The sequence below is a fragment of the Nipponia nippon genome, unplaced genomic scaffold (assembly GCF_047370975.1).
Source record: "Nipponia nippon isolate SJK-2023a ecotype South Korea unplaced genomic scaffold, ASM4737097v1 scaffold_9, whole genome shotgun sequence".
NCBI lineage: Eukaryota > Metazoa > Chordata > Aves > Pelecaniformes > Threskiornithidae > Nipponia > Nipponia nippon.
The window spans coordinates 2,912,854-2,929,717 of record NW_028262413.1 but is presented as its reverse complement, the minus strand read 5'-3'; the positions used below and the strand labels follow the sequence as shown (position 1 = coordinate 2,929,717).

General features: G+C 44.8%; 1 protein-coding gene and 1 long non-coding RNA gene across 4 annotated transcripts in view; one reads left to right on the top strand and one right to left on the bottom strand.

Moving 5' to 3' along the window:
- The window catches only part of MGLL (monoglyceride lipase), a 67,705-nt gene that overhangs the window by 50,190 nt on the left and 651 nt on the right, over positions 1-16,864 (bottom strand). For both annotated transcript variants that reach the window (XM_087744004.1, XM_009476394.2), the window contains exon 2: positions 16,163-16,301. In XM_087744004.1, the coding sequence (XP_087600130.1) occupies positions 16,163-16,287 (125 nt within the window). In that variant the 5' untranslated portion in view covers positions 16,288-16,301. The remainder of the gene's footprint in view (positions 1-16,162; positions 16,302-16,864) is intronic.
- Positions 556-16,861, top strand: LOC148050061 (uncharacterized). Of its 2 annotated transcripts, XR_015701335.1 has the most exons (5): positions 556-2,021; positions 9,131-9,532; positions 12,946-13,269; positions 15,767-15,958; positions 16,643-16,861. It is a non-coding gene; the product is annotated as an uncharacterized LOC148050061 (long non-coding RNA). The 2 variants fall into 2 exon arrangements; XR_015701334.1 differs by lacking the exon at positions 12,946-13,269 and having other exon boundaries at positions 628-2,021.

Here is a 16,864-nt window from a genome sequence, read left to right as displayed (position 1 = left end):
AATAAACTGCAGCAGCGGGCTTACACAAATGAGCAAGAGCCCTCCGAAACCAGGGCTCTGTCATTCAAAGCAACGTACCTTGAAACAACACTCAGAAAGCTGCTGTGCCATGAAGTCTGGCAGGCCAGAAACACAACTCAGGACTTGGGTCCCGCGGGGCATAGGACCCATGTTCTTGCTTTATTTTCAACAAAAATCATGTTGAAACTGAACTACGAGGAAGGTTGTGAGCGGGATGGTACGATTTTAACATCTTGCGTCCTCTGGGGACAGAGGTCCTTCTGTGGGACCCCGTGCGTGCTCTTTTATTGCCAGAACATAACCCAAAACACTGGGACTAGACCAAAGAGCTGAAGACAAGCTTCCTATGACTGCACCTGTGAAAAATGCAATCTTTTCCACTCCATTCAAAAGCATTCCTCCTCAGAACAATATTTAAGTACTTGCTTAACCTCAGGAAACTTTCTTCAACTCGTGAAAGTCAGTAGGACTTAAAAAGTACAAGATAAAAGTTAAAAAGAGAGTTACAAATGCTGTCCTGAATAAGGACCGATTTAATCACACATGAAAGTGATTTCCTGAATCAAGCCCTTGCAACTTAAGCTAATACCATGTTACTCTATGGAAGGCAACTATGCTTTTAATTTGGTATTATGTATGTTGTTACCAGAACCAGATAAAATCTAACGAAGAACAGCTGACTCCTGCAGTTTTGAATACTTGACACTAAATTCCTAAAGTAATTTTTAAAAACTGACAGGAAAGCTCTGAGTTAGGTAGGCTGCCAGAAAAATGACTGGCTTGCTGAAATTAAGTATTACATTTTGTTGTGTTGTTTGAGCTGATTTATCAGTTCCTTTCTGGCTGGCATCAGCCTGACTCTTACAACCACAGTGAACAGTTAACCCTTATTTATCAAAACTATTTCACTGGTGGCATTTTTGGACAAGCAACTAGATACTTGGTCACAAACCTTTTTAACTTGTTAAGAATGTAATGTCACGTATGTATATTTTGCTTCCAAAGTATATTGTAAGGGAAAACCAATTAAAGGTATGCATTCTTGTGTTAGCTGGGTTAGTGGTCCTCGCTGATTATGAAGACTAGTTATCTTTCACATAGTAAGATTATGCATTAACCAGCTTGTTACTTTGTCAAGCTTTAACTGTCATTCCAATTTTCTACCCTTAGTATTTCGTTAAAGATTACCTTTTTTAAAAAAAACTTCCAGCTAATCATTTCCAAGAACACGCAATGAAGAATGAAATGTTCTGTTCACTGTAACAGCCGTTGGTGACCTTTTCTCTGGAGGGCTCTTGAGCCTCTTGCTTTGGGTGTAAGACCTGAAGTTTGGAAGAGGGATGTCTCTGTATCTGCTTTTTGAATCAGTTTTTGCAATTTTTTTTTTCCCTGAGGTGATTTGTGTCCTGAAGCAACCCTGACAGAACTTGGGCCATGGGCAGGGATTACAAATAGTTACGGCAATTTCTCTCATGTTGTGCGTGCTCGTGACCTACGCAGTTAGCCAAGAGTTCAGCCTGGTGACTGGTCAGACAGGAAAATTTATGGTGGAGTCAGGTGTGTCCCTTCATGCCGTCCTTCCGTCTCTAGGAAACAAGCAGAGTTATGTCCCTCTCAAGGCACAAGAGGCAATGACTTTGCTCCCAATTCCAAGCCATGTTTCAAGGAGCTTTGTTTGCTCTTCTGCTCAGTTTTTTTTGAGAAATGCATTCTTAGCCTCTGCTCTACTGGCCCATATATGCTCACCTTTGCCATGCTGGCCCATAATCTGGGTAGCCACCTCTTTTTTCAGCTATCATTGAAGTTGAACAATGTTATGTTAAACTAGTAGTTCTACAGCTACTTTTCCCAACTCAGGAGAAAAAGCAAGCGGGAGCAGCAATAGCCTGGAGTCGAGTCTCTATCAACCTTCTCTCATTATCACAGACCATGTAGCATCAGCACGGATATCTCACAGAGCTCCCAGCCTGGAGGAATTCAACTCTTCCAGATAGACTGAGGTAAGTAGTAGTTTAAGACTGAGGTAGTTTAGCCTGTGAAAAGCCTTTGAGCAACCACAGAATATGCCAAAGGGCCATGCACTGTGCTCACACTACATAATTTCTGCTTGATTTTATAGGGCTTGTGGGAATTTAGGATTCTGCACATTTGTGTTTGATGTGGTTTGGTCTAGTCTAGTAGAATCAATAGCTTCATTCCTGTCCAGCTCCTAAACTGGCAATTAAAAAATAAACCCCTCCACCAAACTCTGCTTCCTCTTTTCTTCCCCCATTTACTCAGGCTTGGAAGTTCCCATTCAAGCCTGTCCAAAGGGGCTGCTGTTAATTTGGGCAGCAACCTACTGCCTAACATGGTAGAGACTTAGGGCTCGGTTAAAATCGGCACTTGCTTCCATGAGCAACTCTCTTGCAACATGTATGCAAGCCTGGTCTCATCATACATCTCGAAATCACAACAACCCCTCATCAGCACAGAGTTCGGAGGACATCTGAGAACTGCCATGACCTCCAGGAGCAGTAACATGGGTCGGTCATTCAACGACACCAGAAAGCGTAGACACCATAAATCAATGGGGCAGAGACAGAACTGGGTAGTACAGATAGATTTCAAAACAAAAGGTTCAACAGGATCTAGCTAGAGCCAGCACAAAACAATGCGGAGAAACAGCTTATGCTGATTTATTGTAGCTCTTCGAAAAGCAAGCCCTCACCGAGAATAACTCATGCGTGGTCTAACGTAGGGAAAAGAGAGGAAGGAAACTTCAGGTGGGGGTGGAGGGAAGGAATTATTGGAACCTGGCAACTGCATAGCTCTAGACAAATCCCTGCAAAGTTAACATTTGAGACCAGCTGCATTTTGTTTCAAGGAAGCTTTGAAGTAGTATTTTAGGGGACACGAGGCTGAGATCAGAGGTGAAATGTGCGGTGTGTAGCTTAAAATTCATGGGCCAGATCTTCCCACCCCTTTCTTGGATAAAACTGAAGAGAAGGGATTGTAGGGTTACACGGGCTGCCTCGGGGAGACACTCCTTCACTTTGATATCAGAGATGGGATTTTCCTCGGCAGAATTGACTGCCAGACCTGCTGCTCTGAATCTGCGAGGCAGACGAGCACTCTGGAGGCACGGGCAGCTCAGGGTTTGGAGCTGCGCTTTCCTCTTGCCGCTGCCCTTCCGCAAAGCACAGGAGTCCTTGAAAGAAGAATTATGACTTCTGTTTCCAAAGAGGCAGGGTGTAGGCATTGCTCACACACACAGGACTGAGGGAGGATGACTTGGGGGGAGCCTGGGGGGAGCTGCCCCTGGACCTGCCTGGGATGAGGCTGGAATCGGGCATCCCGGTTCTGTACTTGGCTCTGCTGCAGCCCTGCCTCGGTACGAGGGCTACAAGGGAGATAAAATGGAGGCTGTATCTCCCAAGGGGAGCTACAAGGATGAATGCACAAAACAGTCAGTGTCTTTCTAAGAAAATTGTGCAAAGCATTATTTAAATAGAAGATATCAGCTGCAAAATTCAAGTTGATCTGAAATCACAGCCAAAATTTTTAGATTAGCTTTAAGGTGTGGAGGAAGAATATTCAAAGAAGCAAAAGAGTTTCTGGCACAGATCCCCTTGGAAATCAGGAAAAATAAGATACTTCTTGTTAATTTTATTAAAAATTAATTTTCACTTGGAAGCAAAGCCACCACAGGTGGAAGATGGCTGCAGGACCACGATTCTCAATGGAGAACCAACAAACAGGGAGTGAGAGCAAGAACAGTTTTCGCAGACCTTCCCCTCTTTCACAGAGTGGCACTGAACATCTCTTGATTTCCAAAGGGAGAAAAATTACTGTTTAGCCAGTCGTGTAGCAGTTTCTTCTTGAAATCAAAATGCAGGCACTGCCTGGTGAGCCAAAGCCTTGCAAAAAGAAAGGCTTGTGTAATTAGACGGACTGTCCTTTCAAAGCATGAGAAAGCTGCAATTAAAGGGCCAGAAGCTTTCTTCTGCACAGTCACTATTGCTTAAGCTCAGCACTACTCACTCGTTCAGGACTAAACCTGTTCACCGAACAAAGGTGGTTTTTTTTATATAAAAATGTGTCTCTGCTTCAAAGTAGCTGTGCAAAAACGGTTCCTTCTTACCGAGTTCACCTGCAGTCTCGGCATATTCAGAGCCCTGGTGCCTGTTCCAGTGACAAGTCACTACTTATTGCTGCTATAAGTTCATAGCTTGACAAACCCAACTCAACCCTAAAAGACCAAGCAGGCATCCTAGAAAAGAACAAGGTGTGCTCGATTAAGGGATCAGCTCAAGCCATGCAAGAATGCTCCCTGCGTGGCATCCTAGCCCCGTTTTGACCATTCAATCTCACCTTCCTGCATAGCACAGAAGATGATGGAATTAGAGAGCAGTACCCCCGTATCGAGATGAGGAGTTCTAGTCGAGCCTCTGTAGGTTTCAAATGATGGAAATGACTTTACTTAGTAAAACCATCCCTCTGGTTAGGTCCACACAAGTACTTGGGAACTTTTAAGTCCTTAATAACATGCTTGCTTGCTCGGCTATTTTCAAGTGTTTGCTAAGAAGTGCTTATACTTTGAGACAAATCATGAAGTGGTGCAGAGGACACTACGTCTAAATGTTAAGCAGTGTCTCCTAAAGTCCTCTAAGACAAGTCTGTGGACTTTTTCTCACAAGGTATTTTTCACGCAGGAGCTGGACATCACTAGTGGTCGGAACCTGGGCTCACCAGGGGTTCTTCATGGATGGTCTCCCCACAAAATCAATGGTTCTTAAACATGGGACTGTCCACGTTTTCGACTCCAGCCATGGGTCTAATCACCCCCAGTCTCAAGCTGTTATTTCAGGGTGTGGATGGCACAGACAACTCATGACAAGCACTATTGAAAAAGTTATTAAAGGAGGAATTCAGCTCCTCACCCCAGCACCTGTGCGGGGAAGAAGCTGAGAAGCGCACACCTGGCACAAGGGGGTCAGAGCACTTCCAAGCCATTCCTTGCAATAAAAACTGCACCACTGAAGTACTTTGATCAGGCATTTTGGGCTTACATGGGCAAGTCTTCACTAGCCTGGAAGAGAGCTATGAATAAGTAAGGAGCAAGAAAGGGGATGACACCTCACCTGTTCTGTGAACTTGAGATAGTAGGATACTATTATTTTTTAATAAAGCACTGACTGTGCCATTCCCAATTGTATGGCAATGGTTTAAAGCAAAACATGAAACTTCAATTCCCTGAAATACTTAGATCCGACAGCGTGGTTTGTAACCAGGCAATTCCACCAATAATGTGGAACTCTTGATTACTTCCCGCACGGAGTCAATCACCCGTCCTCACTTTTACCTTTCTGATCCAATTTTATCTGCAGTCCTCTTTGTTGGCAGAGATCTTAACTGGTTATCTTTAACAAACTGACGAACTCATGAGAAGTACAGATGTCGCAGATGACATGAGTCTCCAAATAGCCAGTCTTTTTCTGTGTGATTTTCCAAAAGCCAGGGTGGAATTATCCCATAAACTTAGAGACAGAAACTCAAGGACTGATTTCTCAATCATAAAGCACTTAGGTATATTTTAACATACTTTGAGATTAAGCACATTAATTTCCAATGAATAAGCCTATCTCGGCACATCCCAGAGCTGCACTTCAGCCCTGCCCCGCTATGAGAGGAATCTTTGCAGCGAGAGGCTCTGTCAAAATCAATATCAGCAGCTATTCCTCTGGGAAATCAGTAATGTCACAGGCAAAGCATTCGCCAAGGCTTTGAGCATGTTCCAATTAATTTACTCTTCCACGTCTGCTGTAGACCTGAGGTAGGAGAGAAAGTTGAATGTAAGCAGTTAAATGTGAGACGCAGGAATCCTGCTAAGACAGCGATCGCTGCAACATGTCCTTTAAAGGCTGAAATGTTTATTCCCGTTTTGAACCAAAGTAAATTTGAACCGCAGCTGAGGTGCAGTGGTTTACCTACAGATGATTTAATAGTTAAAAATTGGGTAGAGACTTCTGCCTACGGTTGCCAAATCCAGGTCTGTGTTATTTCTTGGTCGCACTGAGCTAATCCGGCTGTCCAAAGCCTTTAGCTACGGCAGGCTTGCTTCCTAAAATGTTCTTTCATTTCTAGCACCAAGGCAGCTTCACCTGTGGCGGGGGAGGCTGCCACGCTAATGTCAATAAGGGACTACTTGCCACGAGTTTTAAACACTGCCTTGATTTGCTCTCTGAAAGGGCTAGGTATAAAAGCTTTGCACTCCAAAAGGTGAACGGGGACCTGACCAACTTGGGGTGCCACTACTAAAATAAGGAGGAGTGGTAACAATACAATAAAAGAGTATTTAGTTAGATAAATCCTTGGCTGCAATCACTTTAGGTACAGGCAAAGAAAGCTAAAGGCATGTGGGATGCCTTTTCTGCAGAAAAGCTTAAAATAGAAAAGGAAATCAATACTCATTTACAGTATCTGGCAGTCACTGAACCAAAACATACATGTACACCTACAGCAGAGCAGAAATAACAACATTTATTTAAACCACAAGCTGTTATTCTGCTGCAGGAACGCTGTGTTTTATGTGGAGCGCTTCACCAGCAACTGAGAAGTACCACAGATTTCTGACCATTTTTAAAAAGCCTCAGCAATAGCAAGAACAAATATTTTCAATACCACAATTATTAACCCCGCCACTGCCAGGCCGGCTCCGACTCCTCCGATTGCCAGCAAAGAAAGAGTCGGAGCTGCTGTGTGAGCTAGCAGCGGGGACGACGTTTTGTCTTTCCTCCCGAGTTTCTCTTCTGCCAACTTACAAGACACCATTTGTCGGATCACATGTGAGGGGTGCATCTGTCACAGCCTGCAACGGGAATGGGAATGGGAATGGGAATAGCTTCATCAGCTGCATTGCTACAGTGCAGCACCAGGGCTGCCCCCGGCATCGGGGACCCAGAGGTCTCAGAGGAGGGTTGAAGCATTGCCTGTGCTGTGTGGGGAGGAAGGGAGACCTCAGTTCTGCTGCTGTGAGATGGGAGCACTGCAGCACCCATGCCCGTGCCTTGCGTGGTGCCCGAGAGCCGGCGTGGGCGTACAGGGCAGGAGAGAGGTTTGCTGGCTGCCTGCAGAGCTACGGGGTGGCTTGAGCAAGGACATGTCTGAAAATGTTCTGGGCTTAGCAAAAGGTAAACAAGCCTTGATGCTGCTTTTAGCTGTGCTCAGGGACCTGACCGTCTCTCCTGAAGCGACAGGAGAACGGGCACAGCAGGAAGCAAACCGCTGATGGTCAGAACCCTTAAAGGATGCTTCAAAAGAGAAATGTATAGCTATGTGTAGGAGTGACACGATGTTTCCACTGACTGTGTAAAACTAGAGGTTTTAGGGGAAGGAGTAGCATTTAACAAACAAACGTTCCCCAAACACTGAAAGTGAAATTAAATATAAACAAAGTGAAATTAAATATAAACAAAGTGAATCTGCTGAATGATTTTTTCTCCATTCCCCAGCTCTGCGAAATGTGACCAGTAAATAAACAGCATAAATAATAACAACAGCTGGCTTTTGTACAACACTCCTCATTCACAAACCCCGAAATGCTTTACAAAGGGTGCAGCTAGGCTTGCTGCAGCGTCTTGTGACGCAGAGATGAACGGGACCTCAAGAGGTCCTCTGATCCATTGCCCTGTCCCAAGCAAGGATCAACCCTTCCTCCCACCGCCACGTAAACTGAAGCACAAGAGGGAGAAAGCCTTGCCCAAGGCCAGACAGCATGCCAGAGGCAAGGACGGACACACAGCGTGAGGCAAAACCTGACCCGACAGCAATCAGCGGGAGTTTAACAGCAGAGTCAAAATGTCACCAGGGGTTCCCTGAGCTCCAGCCCTGTGCTGCACGTGCAGGGCCACGGTCAACCTGGAAAGAAAAAGTCAATTTTTAAAAAGCTTTCTGTCCTAATGAACTTGTGGGCAGCTAATAATGTCAGAGAGATGATCCGTGCATTTTCAGGACAACCTGGGTTGAGAGGCTTGGTGCTCCTTGCTAAAATCATTTGCGGCGGGCCAGAGGATGACTGAGTGCTGATCTCTTGAATATCCTTTTAATAAAATGAGATTATGAATGCTGCTCAGAATACAGTTTTTAATACTCCAAATGTTGTAGACTAGCTCTCACACAAAATTGAAAAAAATGAAGAAAAAGCTTAACCATTAAGTCAGCTAGATATTATCTCCACAGCAATTTAATTACTTACTGCTTCCTCATCACTCCTCATGCCTTTAGCCCAGCAAATTAAGCCACTGCAGATTTCTGGAATCTGACAGTTGAATTTGAAACCTCACCGAGACAGTTTTGAAAAATAAAAGTAAAAAATATTTTAAAAAATTATAAAAATAAGCTCATCTTGCTAGCTGGTGAAGCAGCTAACCTGCTGACACCTACAGCAAATTAAAGCAACTTTCTGTTCTAAAAAAGGGCCAAAGATTTAAGTTTTATTCCCTCACTCTGCAAGATTCAAGCTTGATCAAGGAAGAAAGAAAACATACAGAGCAAGCCCTTTTTATCATAGGTCAGAGAGATGGCTGAAAAAGATCAGTAATCTTTCTTGCCTACCAAATCTAGAGTAGTTTGCACATTGTCTCCTTACCACCTATACACAATACCCGAGCAAACGATTACTACGCTATTACCGCTGAATAAACATGGCTTTAGCCTGGTTGTCAATATTTTGTTTCCTTTTTTTCTTTCTCTCTCTCTTTTCTTTCTTTTAATGGATTGCTGCTGAGACAATTTACTTGTAGCTGAACAGCAGAGAACAACTAATGCATCACTTAGTAGATTTTTTAAAAATCTCTCTTCAAACATCAAGCACTCTTCGACCACCAAAACCTCAAGGAATAACTTACTTTCTCTGGCAGCTTTCATCTAGGACCCAATTTATATCACTTGCCTGGATGATTACACCAACTTTAGATGAGGAAACAAAAGGACAGAGAAATTAAGGGTCCAATTCTGTAAATCACTCGTCATTGTGTCACTGTCTAATGACTGTCTTGACCACGTGTTTTGCCTGCTCTCTGCTCCTCATTGACTTCTTTATTCTGTTTTCTGACACTAAATGTTCTAGGTCTAGCAAGCTGCCTTTGCCACCACCTAGTAAGGGAGGATTCAGAGGCTCCCATCATTGAGTGCGCGCCTGCCAAGCAGAAATGAAGACAGCTCCTGGCTGGAGAGCAAGTGTCTGTCATGCAGAAGGGGAGTCTCTTTCCTTCCAGTGGAAGTACCCACGAAGGCTGGTGTTACTCAAGGTCTTGGGACATTGAAAATGGCTCCATGGCTGCTACTGCAGCTCTGGCCACCAGGACTGCTTCCACTGGCCGCTCCCCGCCTGTCCCCAAGGCCACACCTTGGTACCACTGTCGGGTCAGCGAGTCTGGTCAGCTTTGAGACACTTTCCTGGCACCACCACCCAGTAACTGCTCCAGGTCTGGTTGCTTCAGAAGATGTTTGTGGTCAGGACTAGCCCAAGGTTGGTATTTGGGATTGTTGTACCAGTATTTCTCTTCCAGTTAACATGAGTGAGATTTTATTGGTCTTCAAGAAGAAACCCTAGGAGAGAGAGAGTTTTAATGATGTTGAAAAACTTTACCCTGGTGCTGCTAATTCCTGTCCCATAGGATAATAAGCCATACTGATACAGCATCAGAATGCTGTACTGGTAGAGTCAGGGCAGGGATGTATGGGTATAGTTAAGGATACAACTGGGGCGTGATGAGGTAAGAGACCTGCCTAAGGATATCTTAAGGCATCTCATGAGCAGGATGCAATACCATCTCCTTGATACTTAGGAGAATCAGCCATTTGCTATCAGGGTTGTGTCACATCTCTTGGAGAAGGGACAATAGAAGGTCGTTAAACACGGATGGCTTCCATTCAAGTGGAAGCACATTAGGACAATGGCACGCCTGAACCTAGGGAAGGCAGCTCAGCCAAATGCGTCTGCAGGGACAGCTCTTGGAACAATGCATTTCCCTAGAAGAACAAAGAGATCAGATGTTCACCCTGGCTCTGGAAAGCACAAAGCCACAGCAGTTTGAAGGGAACTTGCAAGAAAACACAGGCCAACTCCTCTGCAACAGGCATCTAGAAAAAATACCCTCTTCTAGCCAGTACAACTATACCAGCCAACTCTTGCTGTAGATGTATTCGTGGTGACCTAAAAGAGCTGCTGTGTGTTCCCAAGGGATGTTCAAGAGTGGCGAAGAAACTGAGGCAAGGAACCATGTGCAGCTGGTTTTATGATTTTGTCTAAACCTACACATTTCTTGTGCTAGTGAAGTAAAATGCTCTTGCATCTGGAACCCTGATAAAGTTGATGAGTCTGTCTGCTTTAACTATTGCGTTGCTGTCAACAAACAACTGGTTTAGAGTGCTCCCAGTTTGATGAGCTGAAGAAAACTTATGCACCAGTGTCTGAGAGGAGAGCCAGTGCAGGGTCTGCTCAGGATACAGAGACCTGGAGGGACAGGCAGGGCTCTAACTGCTGAGCGACCAGCCAGGGGATCCATCAGGGTCGTGGCACAAAGCCAGTACTGATCATAACACTTGTAATCCCATTAAAAGGAAATTAACTATTTGCACGGGAGAAGCAAGGTTTGCTTAGCCTTCAGTCTCTGGCAGAATCATGAGCAGAAATTGAGTTTTACAACAGAATCTCAAGACCATTTTTCTTCTTTTCTCCTATTTCTACCTCTGCCTCTGACATTCACTGTGCTGGACAGCACTGTTTCCAAGAGTTCATCAGGTGGCACATTGAGAGCCAACTTTGATTTTGCTTCCTTTGCTGCTGTCTCAGGACCAGGATGAAATGTTACTGCTTTGAGATTCCTAACAGGGAGCTCCTAAAGTCACCTTCTCCCCACACACCCATGTCACAAATTTGCACACTGGTGCTCAGAAGCCGATCCTAACAGTGCAATGAGCAAAACTGACAGTTTAATCACAATTGTTATTCCTTTTGTTATTTGCCTTTTTCCTTGGGTTCTGTGGAATAAAAGGCAGATTTGCTTCTGTTGAACGTTCCTGTGGGGACCGAAAAAAATTATCCTACTAAAAAAGCCTACTGGAAATATCTACAGCAAGAACCAAAGCTGCTCTCCTGTCCGTCAGAGTCCCTCTCACGTGAAGCTGGTTTGCTAATTTGCCCATCCTCTGGAAATGGATAAGAAATCATAAAAGGACGCCCCCATTCACAGCGAATAGGACAGTCACATGGAGCAAAGAGAACAAAAGGTGTTAAAGGAACGCATACATGGCTGATGAATAGAAGGGAGGCTTTAGAAACTCAGGCAACAGCAATACAGCAAGCAAAGCCTGGACTGGTGATTCGCCAATGATAATTGTTATTTCCCCTTTGCACTGCCCACGGTGTGATCAAACACACAGAGGGAGCTGAACTCATCCGATGACAAACTGTGCCTCCAGAAGTCACTTCGCACCACGCAAATTTGGCCCTTGTGCGTTAGTTCGAAGTTGACCTCGTTAGTACAAACAAAAGTGTTCTTCAAGAGTGACGCTGAATTAGAAACTCCTTTAAGTATTTCTAGAGACTAACACCACTCAGTATAATTAAAGACATTGTAATTAGTGACTTGATTCCCTTTGCTTTGACTTCACTTTGGTTTATTTATTTATTTATTCATTTTGGAAGGGTCTCAAAGTCAAATTCAACTTTGTCATCTGCTCATGCTGGGAGCTGTGCTGTTCTTCTGGAAAAGCCATGAAAATGCTGGTAATGAGGTGCCAAAATCAGCAAGCAATATTCACAATTTAAGGGCCAGTTCAAATATAAAGGCAGCTTGTATTTCTGCACCACAGGCACTTCTGCAAAGTCCTCAGGGAAGAGAGAAATATATTTTCTCCTTATTGGCTTGGCCTTTCATTGCTAACAAGTCCAAATGAATGACAGGCATTTTTCAAGGAGTAAAACAAATTTAAAAAGTAAATTGAAAAGCAGGTGCTTTTTATTTGTTTAATTTTGTGTTTTTAATCACACTTGTCAGGTGTAGAACTGAAAGAACGCCTACAAAGACACTGTTTACTCAGACAATTGCAACTCTGTTCACTTAAACCATGGTCACGATGTCTGAAGTTGAGCCAACCCATTTTAGTGTACATTAACAATCGACCAGGAACACATCTGTGACCCACACGTGTCTCAGCTTCAGGCGGCCTCCTCAGGCGACCACTTCAGTTGCTGGCAATCATCTAAGTGCACCTAGAGACCACTACGTGGAGAGAGACACAAGCATCGTGCTAACTAGCCGGATAATGATTTCTGTTTGATAGATGAGGAAGCTCAGATACAAGGATGTCAGGAACCCACATTTTCAAAAGCATCCTCTAATTACAAGTGTCTCAAGCTTCAAGCATCCAACCTAGAGTGGCTAGTCTACAGGGAGGGAGTTGAGCATCACTTTCTCTATCTGAAGTCAATGGTGGCCACAGGCTATTAGCACCTTTGAAAAAAACCACTCTGGGTCAATAAATCCCACAGGGTTTATCTGAGGTCAAGCAGAGGGGCTGAAAGTGCCCCAGAACAAACTGTTTGTGCTTATCTAGGCAGTGACAGGAACAGCTGAAGCATCCAGAAAAGGCTCCGGGAGAAAAGGGAAAGAAGGTCATCTCTGAACTTCTCCAGGCCCTTTAGGGGCCTCAAAGGAAATGTCTTGACTTCTCCTCCCAACTTTCCTTCCCCTTCCTCATCCCACCCCTATTCTTAGCAGCTCTGTCTGAGAGCTGGGAACAGAGCATGGTTTCCTAATTCCTCACCTCCTATTACCTCATATTTTGACTCAGACCACTCAGGGTGGTAGCAGAGGCCTTAACTTTGCACGGAGCCGTTGTTTTTGTTTACACAAAGACTTCTTTCCCATTAAGTAGGATTACCTCGGCTACTGGGACACACTATAGGCACAAGATCAATCTGGTTTGGTACCAACGATTTACTTACTCCAACCAACATTACACGGTCCTGAAAATGCCCTGCCTTGCCCAGATCGTAAGCTTTGCACTCACTAGCGAGCGCTCAGTGCCAAAGAGTTACCTGCTTTCACGCTCTACAAATCCTGCAGTTGGCACAACGCGTGAAAACAACACCAGAACATACTGCTTTTTCTTCGCCGCTGCGTTCAACAAGACCACTTAATTCCATCTTAAGACGAAACTGGCTCAACAAGTTGGGCAGCTTGCAGGGCTGCTGGCCAGGTAAGTCGCACCTGCATTGCTGCCAGCAGACAGCAATAGAAGAAGACACCCAGTCCCCAGCTCTGCTGTTGGGAGTGACTTCCCACCCGAAAAACAAGTGGAAAACACTGTCGCTCTCCTTCCTTAGTCCCATTACTACCTACTCTAGCTACCCCATCTAATCATTATGACATCTGAGTGCCTTTGTCTGCCAGCTTCCTGCGAAGTAATCACCTAAATCCCCCTTGGAAACAAAGCGGACCCTGCTGAGGAACGCACAATAGGTGCCTTTCACTCGCAGGACAACCTTGGCCTCGGTGGCACTTATAACAAAGCTTCCATATGTGCACCAGTATGGGCTGATCAGTCAGATCAACACCACACAGGATCAGAGCCTGGATATTTATGAAGCAAAAGAGCCTTACAAAATTTCCCTACCTTCCTGACAAATCGTTTTCTAAAAAAAAAATACGCTACAGCACATTAGTCTGCCACAGCCTTTATCCACCTCTGCGGGTCTCTTTGAGGAGGTAAAAGAGAAGCACCAGCTCCGAGGGGCGATGGCTGTCGGTCGGCCCCGCTCTCAGACACTGCCTCGCCATTGTTCGCTCTTCAACCCCAGGCTAGGGCTACTTTTTCATTTTTCCTTTGGCAGATATCCCGTTTTCTCCCCTCCCCGGGGGAGGGATTGAGGATGGTAAGTTCTATTCTAACAGAAGACAAGTCAATGATAACCGTTGGGCATCTGCAGTGAGGAGGTATTTCTATAGCCCGAGCAGGGATTAGATGCATAATGGATCAATGAAAGATCCCACCGTTTGACGGTTATAGCATCATTCATTAGCATTAAGATTTGAACCTGAATCAACAATTGAGTTAGAAGATTGAAAGAATCGCCGTCAGTATTTGAAATAGAATAAATTGTAACAGGCCTGTAAAAGTCCCCTGAGGTGTCTCTCTTTCTCTCCCTGTACATATATATATAGATCACTTTTGCTGAACATTTAAAATTAGATGAAAGTTGCTGAGCTTCTACATATGAAGCAGAAAAAGCCGAGCTACTTATGAAAAGTGAGAGGGGGGAAAAAAAAAAGTATTTTTGGTTTGCCTATCAAAGCACTTCAAGAGCATTCTTGACTGTAGGATCCAGGCACTAATTGTTATTCAGTCACCTACCATCTCTCTGGTACACAACAATGCAAAAAGAGCTAATAATAAACAGCACGCCCCCGCCTTATACACAAACACGCAAACACATACACACACACGCACCTAGGAACCACTTGTAAATGAGCAACGCTGATCCCATCCAGTTTTGTTGTCACAAAACTAGGGCAGGCTCGCTCTCCATTAACTGCTTGGTGCACAGAGCCCTAAGAAAAACTAACTACCCAGAGGACTTAGGCACCGAGTTTTAACTCTCAGGTCTTTATCATCCTTTCATTTCTGGATCAAAGACCCATCCACTCACTACTGATTTGCTAAGAAATTAAACATGAAAAAAGAAAGCAATTCCACAACTGGCTGAAGAACGCTGTGGGCAGTTAGTGATGAATTAGCATTATAGTACATGACAGCCTGGTTTCACAGTAGAAGCTTGTTTTGATAGCATTTTTTTTTCTGTAGAGGAAATACCCAGGTTGGTGCAAAGACTACGTAAAGCATCAGTGCCAAAAACTTTCCTCCTTGTCTCTGAAAGGCAGTGACTAGAAGTAACTATAAAATGCTCTGCGGACAAGGTGATCTTAAACCAAGACCCATGTCCTACAGCCCAACCAGTGCAATGGGGCCACAGCGGGGCAGCTGCACAGCCCTCCCCTCGGGACAGCGTACTTCGGTGCTAGCCCACCTCCCACCTCCATCTTATCCCCATGACCCCGTAGTTTGGCAGGCAGAAAACCCAAGGCCGGCTAACTCGGACCCGTATCCACCTCTCAGGGCAGTTGCAGGCTGATTTGGACACAGGATGATGTCTGACCTCTTGGGCGGTCACGGAAAAAGTTTAACTCTCTCCTACAGCTTGAACAACTTTTTCCTGCGACTGTTTTCTCGCTGTATAAAATCAACATAGCTTTTCCTGTTGGCTTGCAGCAGAAGAAAACGATAAAGCAATATCCAGATTTTTATGAAGTAGCTACCTATGTCACTAGTGGTAGCATAAACACATGCCAAGCCAGCAGATACTGGGAGGAAGAAGAACGATCATAACTATGGGAGGAACAGAAATAGCTTTCTATAGCAGATCACAATCAGCACACAAGCAGCATAGGAAGCTATTACAGTAAAGGGATTATTTAAATTATGACAAAAACATTAGAGAACTTTCTCTATCTGGTTCCTTGCCCATGTTGATCACCGAGGTCAGTTTTGAAATCATTTACTAACTATAAACAATTTAAAAAACCCCAAGCAACAGTCAAAAAGCAATGGAGTCAACCCATAGTCTGCCTGTTGCCCTGAGATTTCAGCTGCTACTGATGAAACTGAAGTCAGATGCTAATGTTTAATTTGTTGACAGTGAGAAAATCAGAAAGAGCAGCCGTCGCTAAGCCTGTATCCCAGCCCTCCCTGCCTGCCTGTGCCATTGGTTTGAAGAGAGGTGTTTCTTGCCGGTAGACATCAGCCACCTGCACGTGCCACGGGGTAGCAGAGCGAACTGCCAACCAGGCCAGCTGTGCACGAAATGACAGTAACTCCATGTTTTACACCGGTAAGGCCGACCTGAGTGAGTAAAGGTTTGGAGAATACAGCCTTTACCGTGGGGGCTCTCTCAGCTGAGAGAAATCTCTCTTAGTGGCTCTGTAAAGCTCCATGCACACAGCCTTGCAACGCCAGCCAAGCTATAAATAACAATTACACGAATAGAGTCTTATTTACTGATAGTAAAAAAGGACATTTGCTTGCAAGTGCTCACCTGGGAGTTGCTGCTGGCTTCCAATACCTGCAGAAGAGATACTGCCCATCAGCATTGATGATATGGGGCAGGTCCTTGTACGGGATGTTTTGAGGACTCCGCTTTGGCGAACTTTCCTCTGGCATTCTGGAAGAATGACCTGCAAGGGGTCGGAAGAAACAAGACATACTTTAAAACAGGTGAAGGCAAGAGAGAAGCTGATGGGCTCGGTAGCCACAGACATTCAAGAAAGTCAGTCAGGCAAGCACCCCTGATGGAAGTCTCCTTCCAAAACCCCAAAGAGCCCCCAAAACCTTTACTGCTTTAAAACAGAAATGTAGCATTTTGTGTTCAGAAAAGGCTCACATTTGGGGGGAGGGCACGGGAGGGGGGGAAGGAGGGAAGAGCAATCCACCATCGCTACCTCATTACAGCTTTCTCTCCCCCACTTCTCCCATCTGTGTTTATTTTGCATCATTTTGTGAAACGGATCCTAAAAAGAATATTTTAGCTGCAATCAAGTGCAGATTGTGCAGCAACCGCCACAGATATGAAAAGGCAGCTGCATGAAAGATTTATCTCTGCCTTAACATCTCCGAAGAAGAGCGGAGGGTACGCAGCAGAGGTATCTGCCACCGTGTCACCATCAGGATCTTCTCTGACACCTCCAACAGGAAGGCGGCGGCGGCGGGGAACGAAACATTTCCAGGAGAATTTGCCACA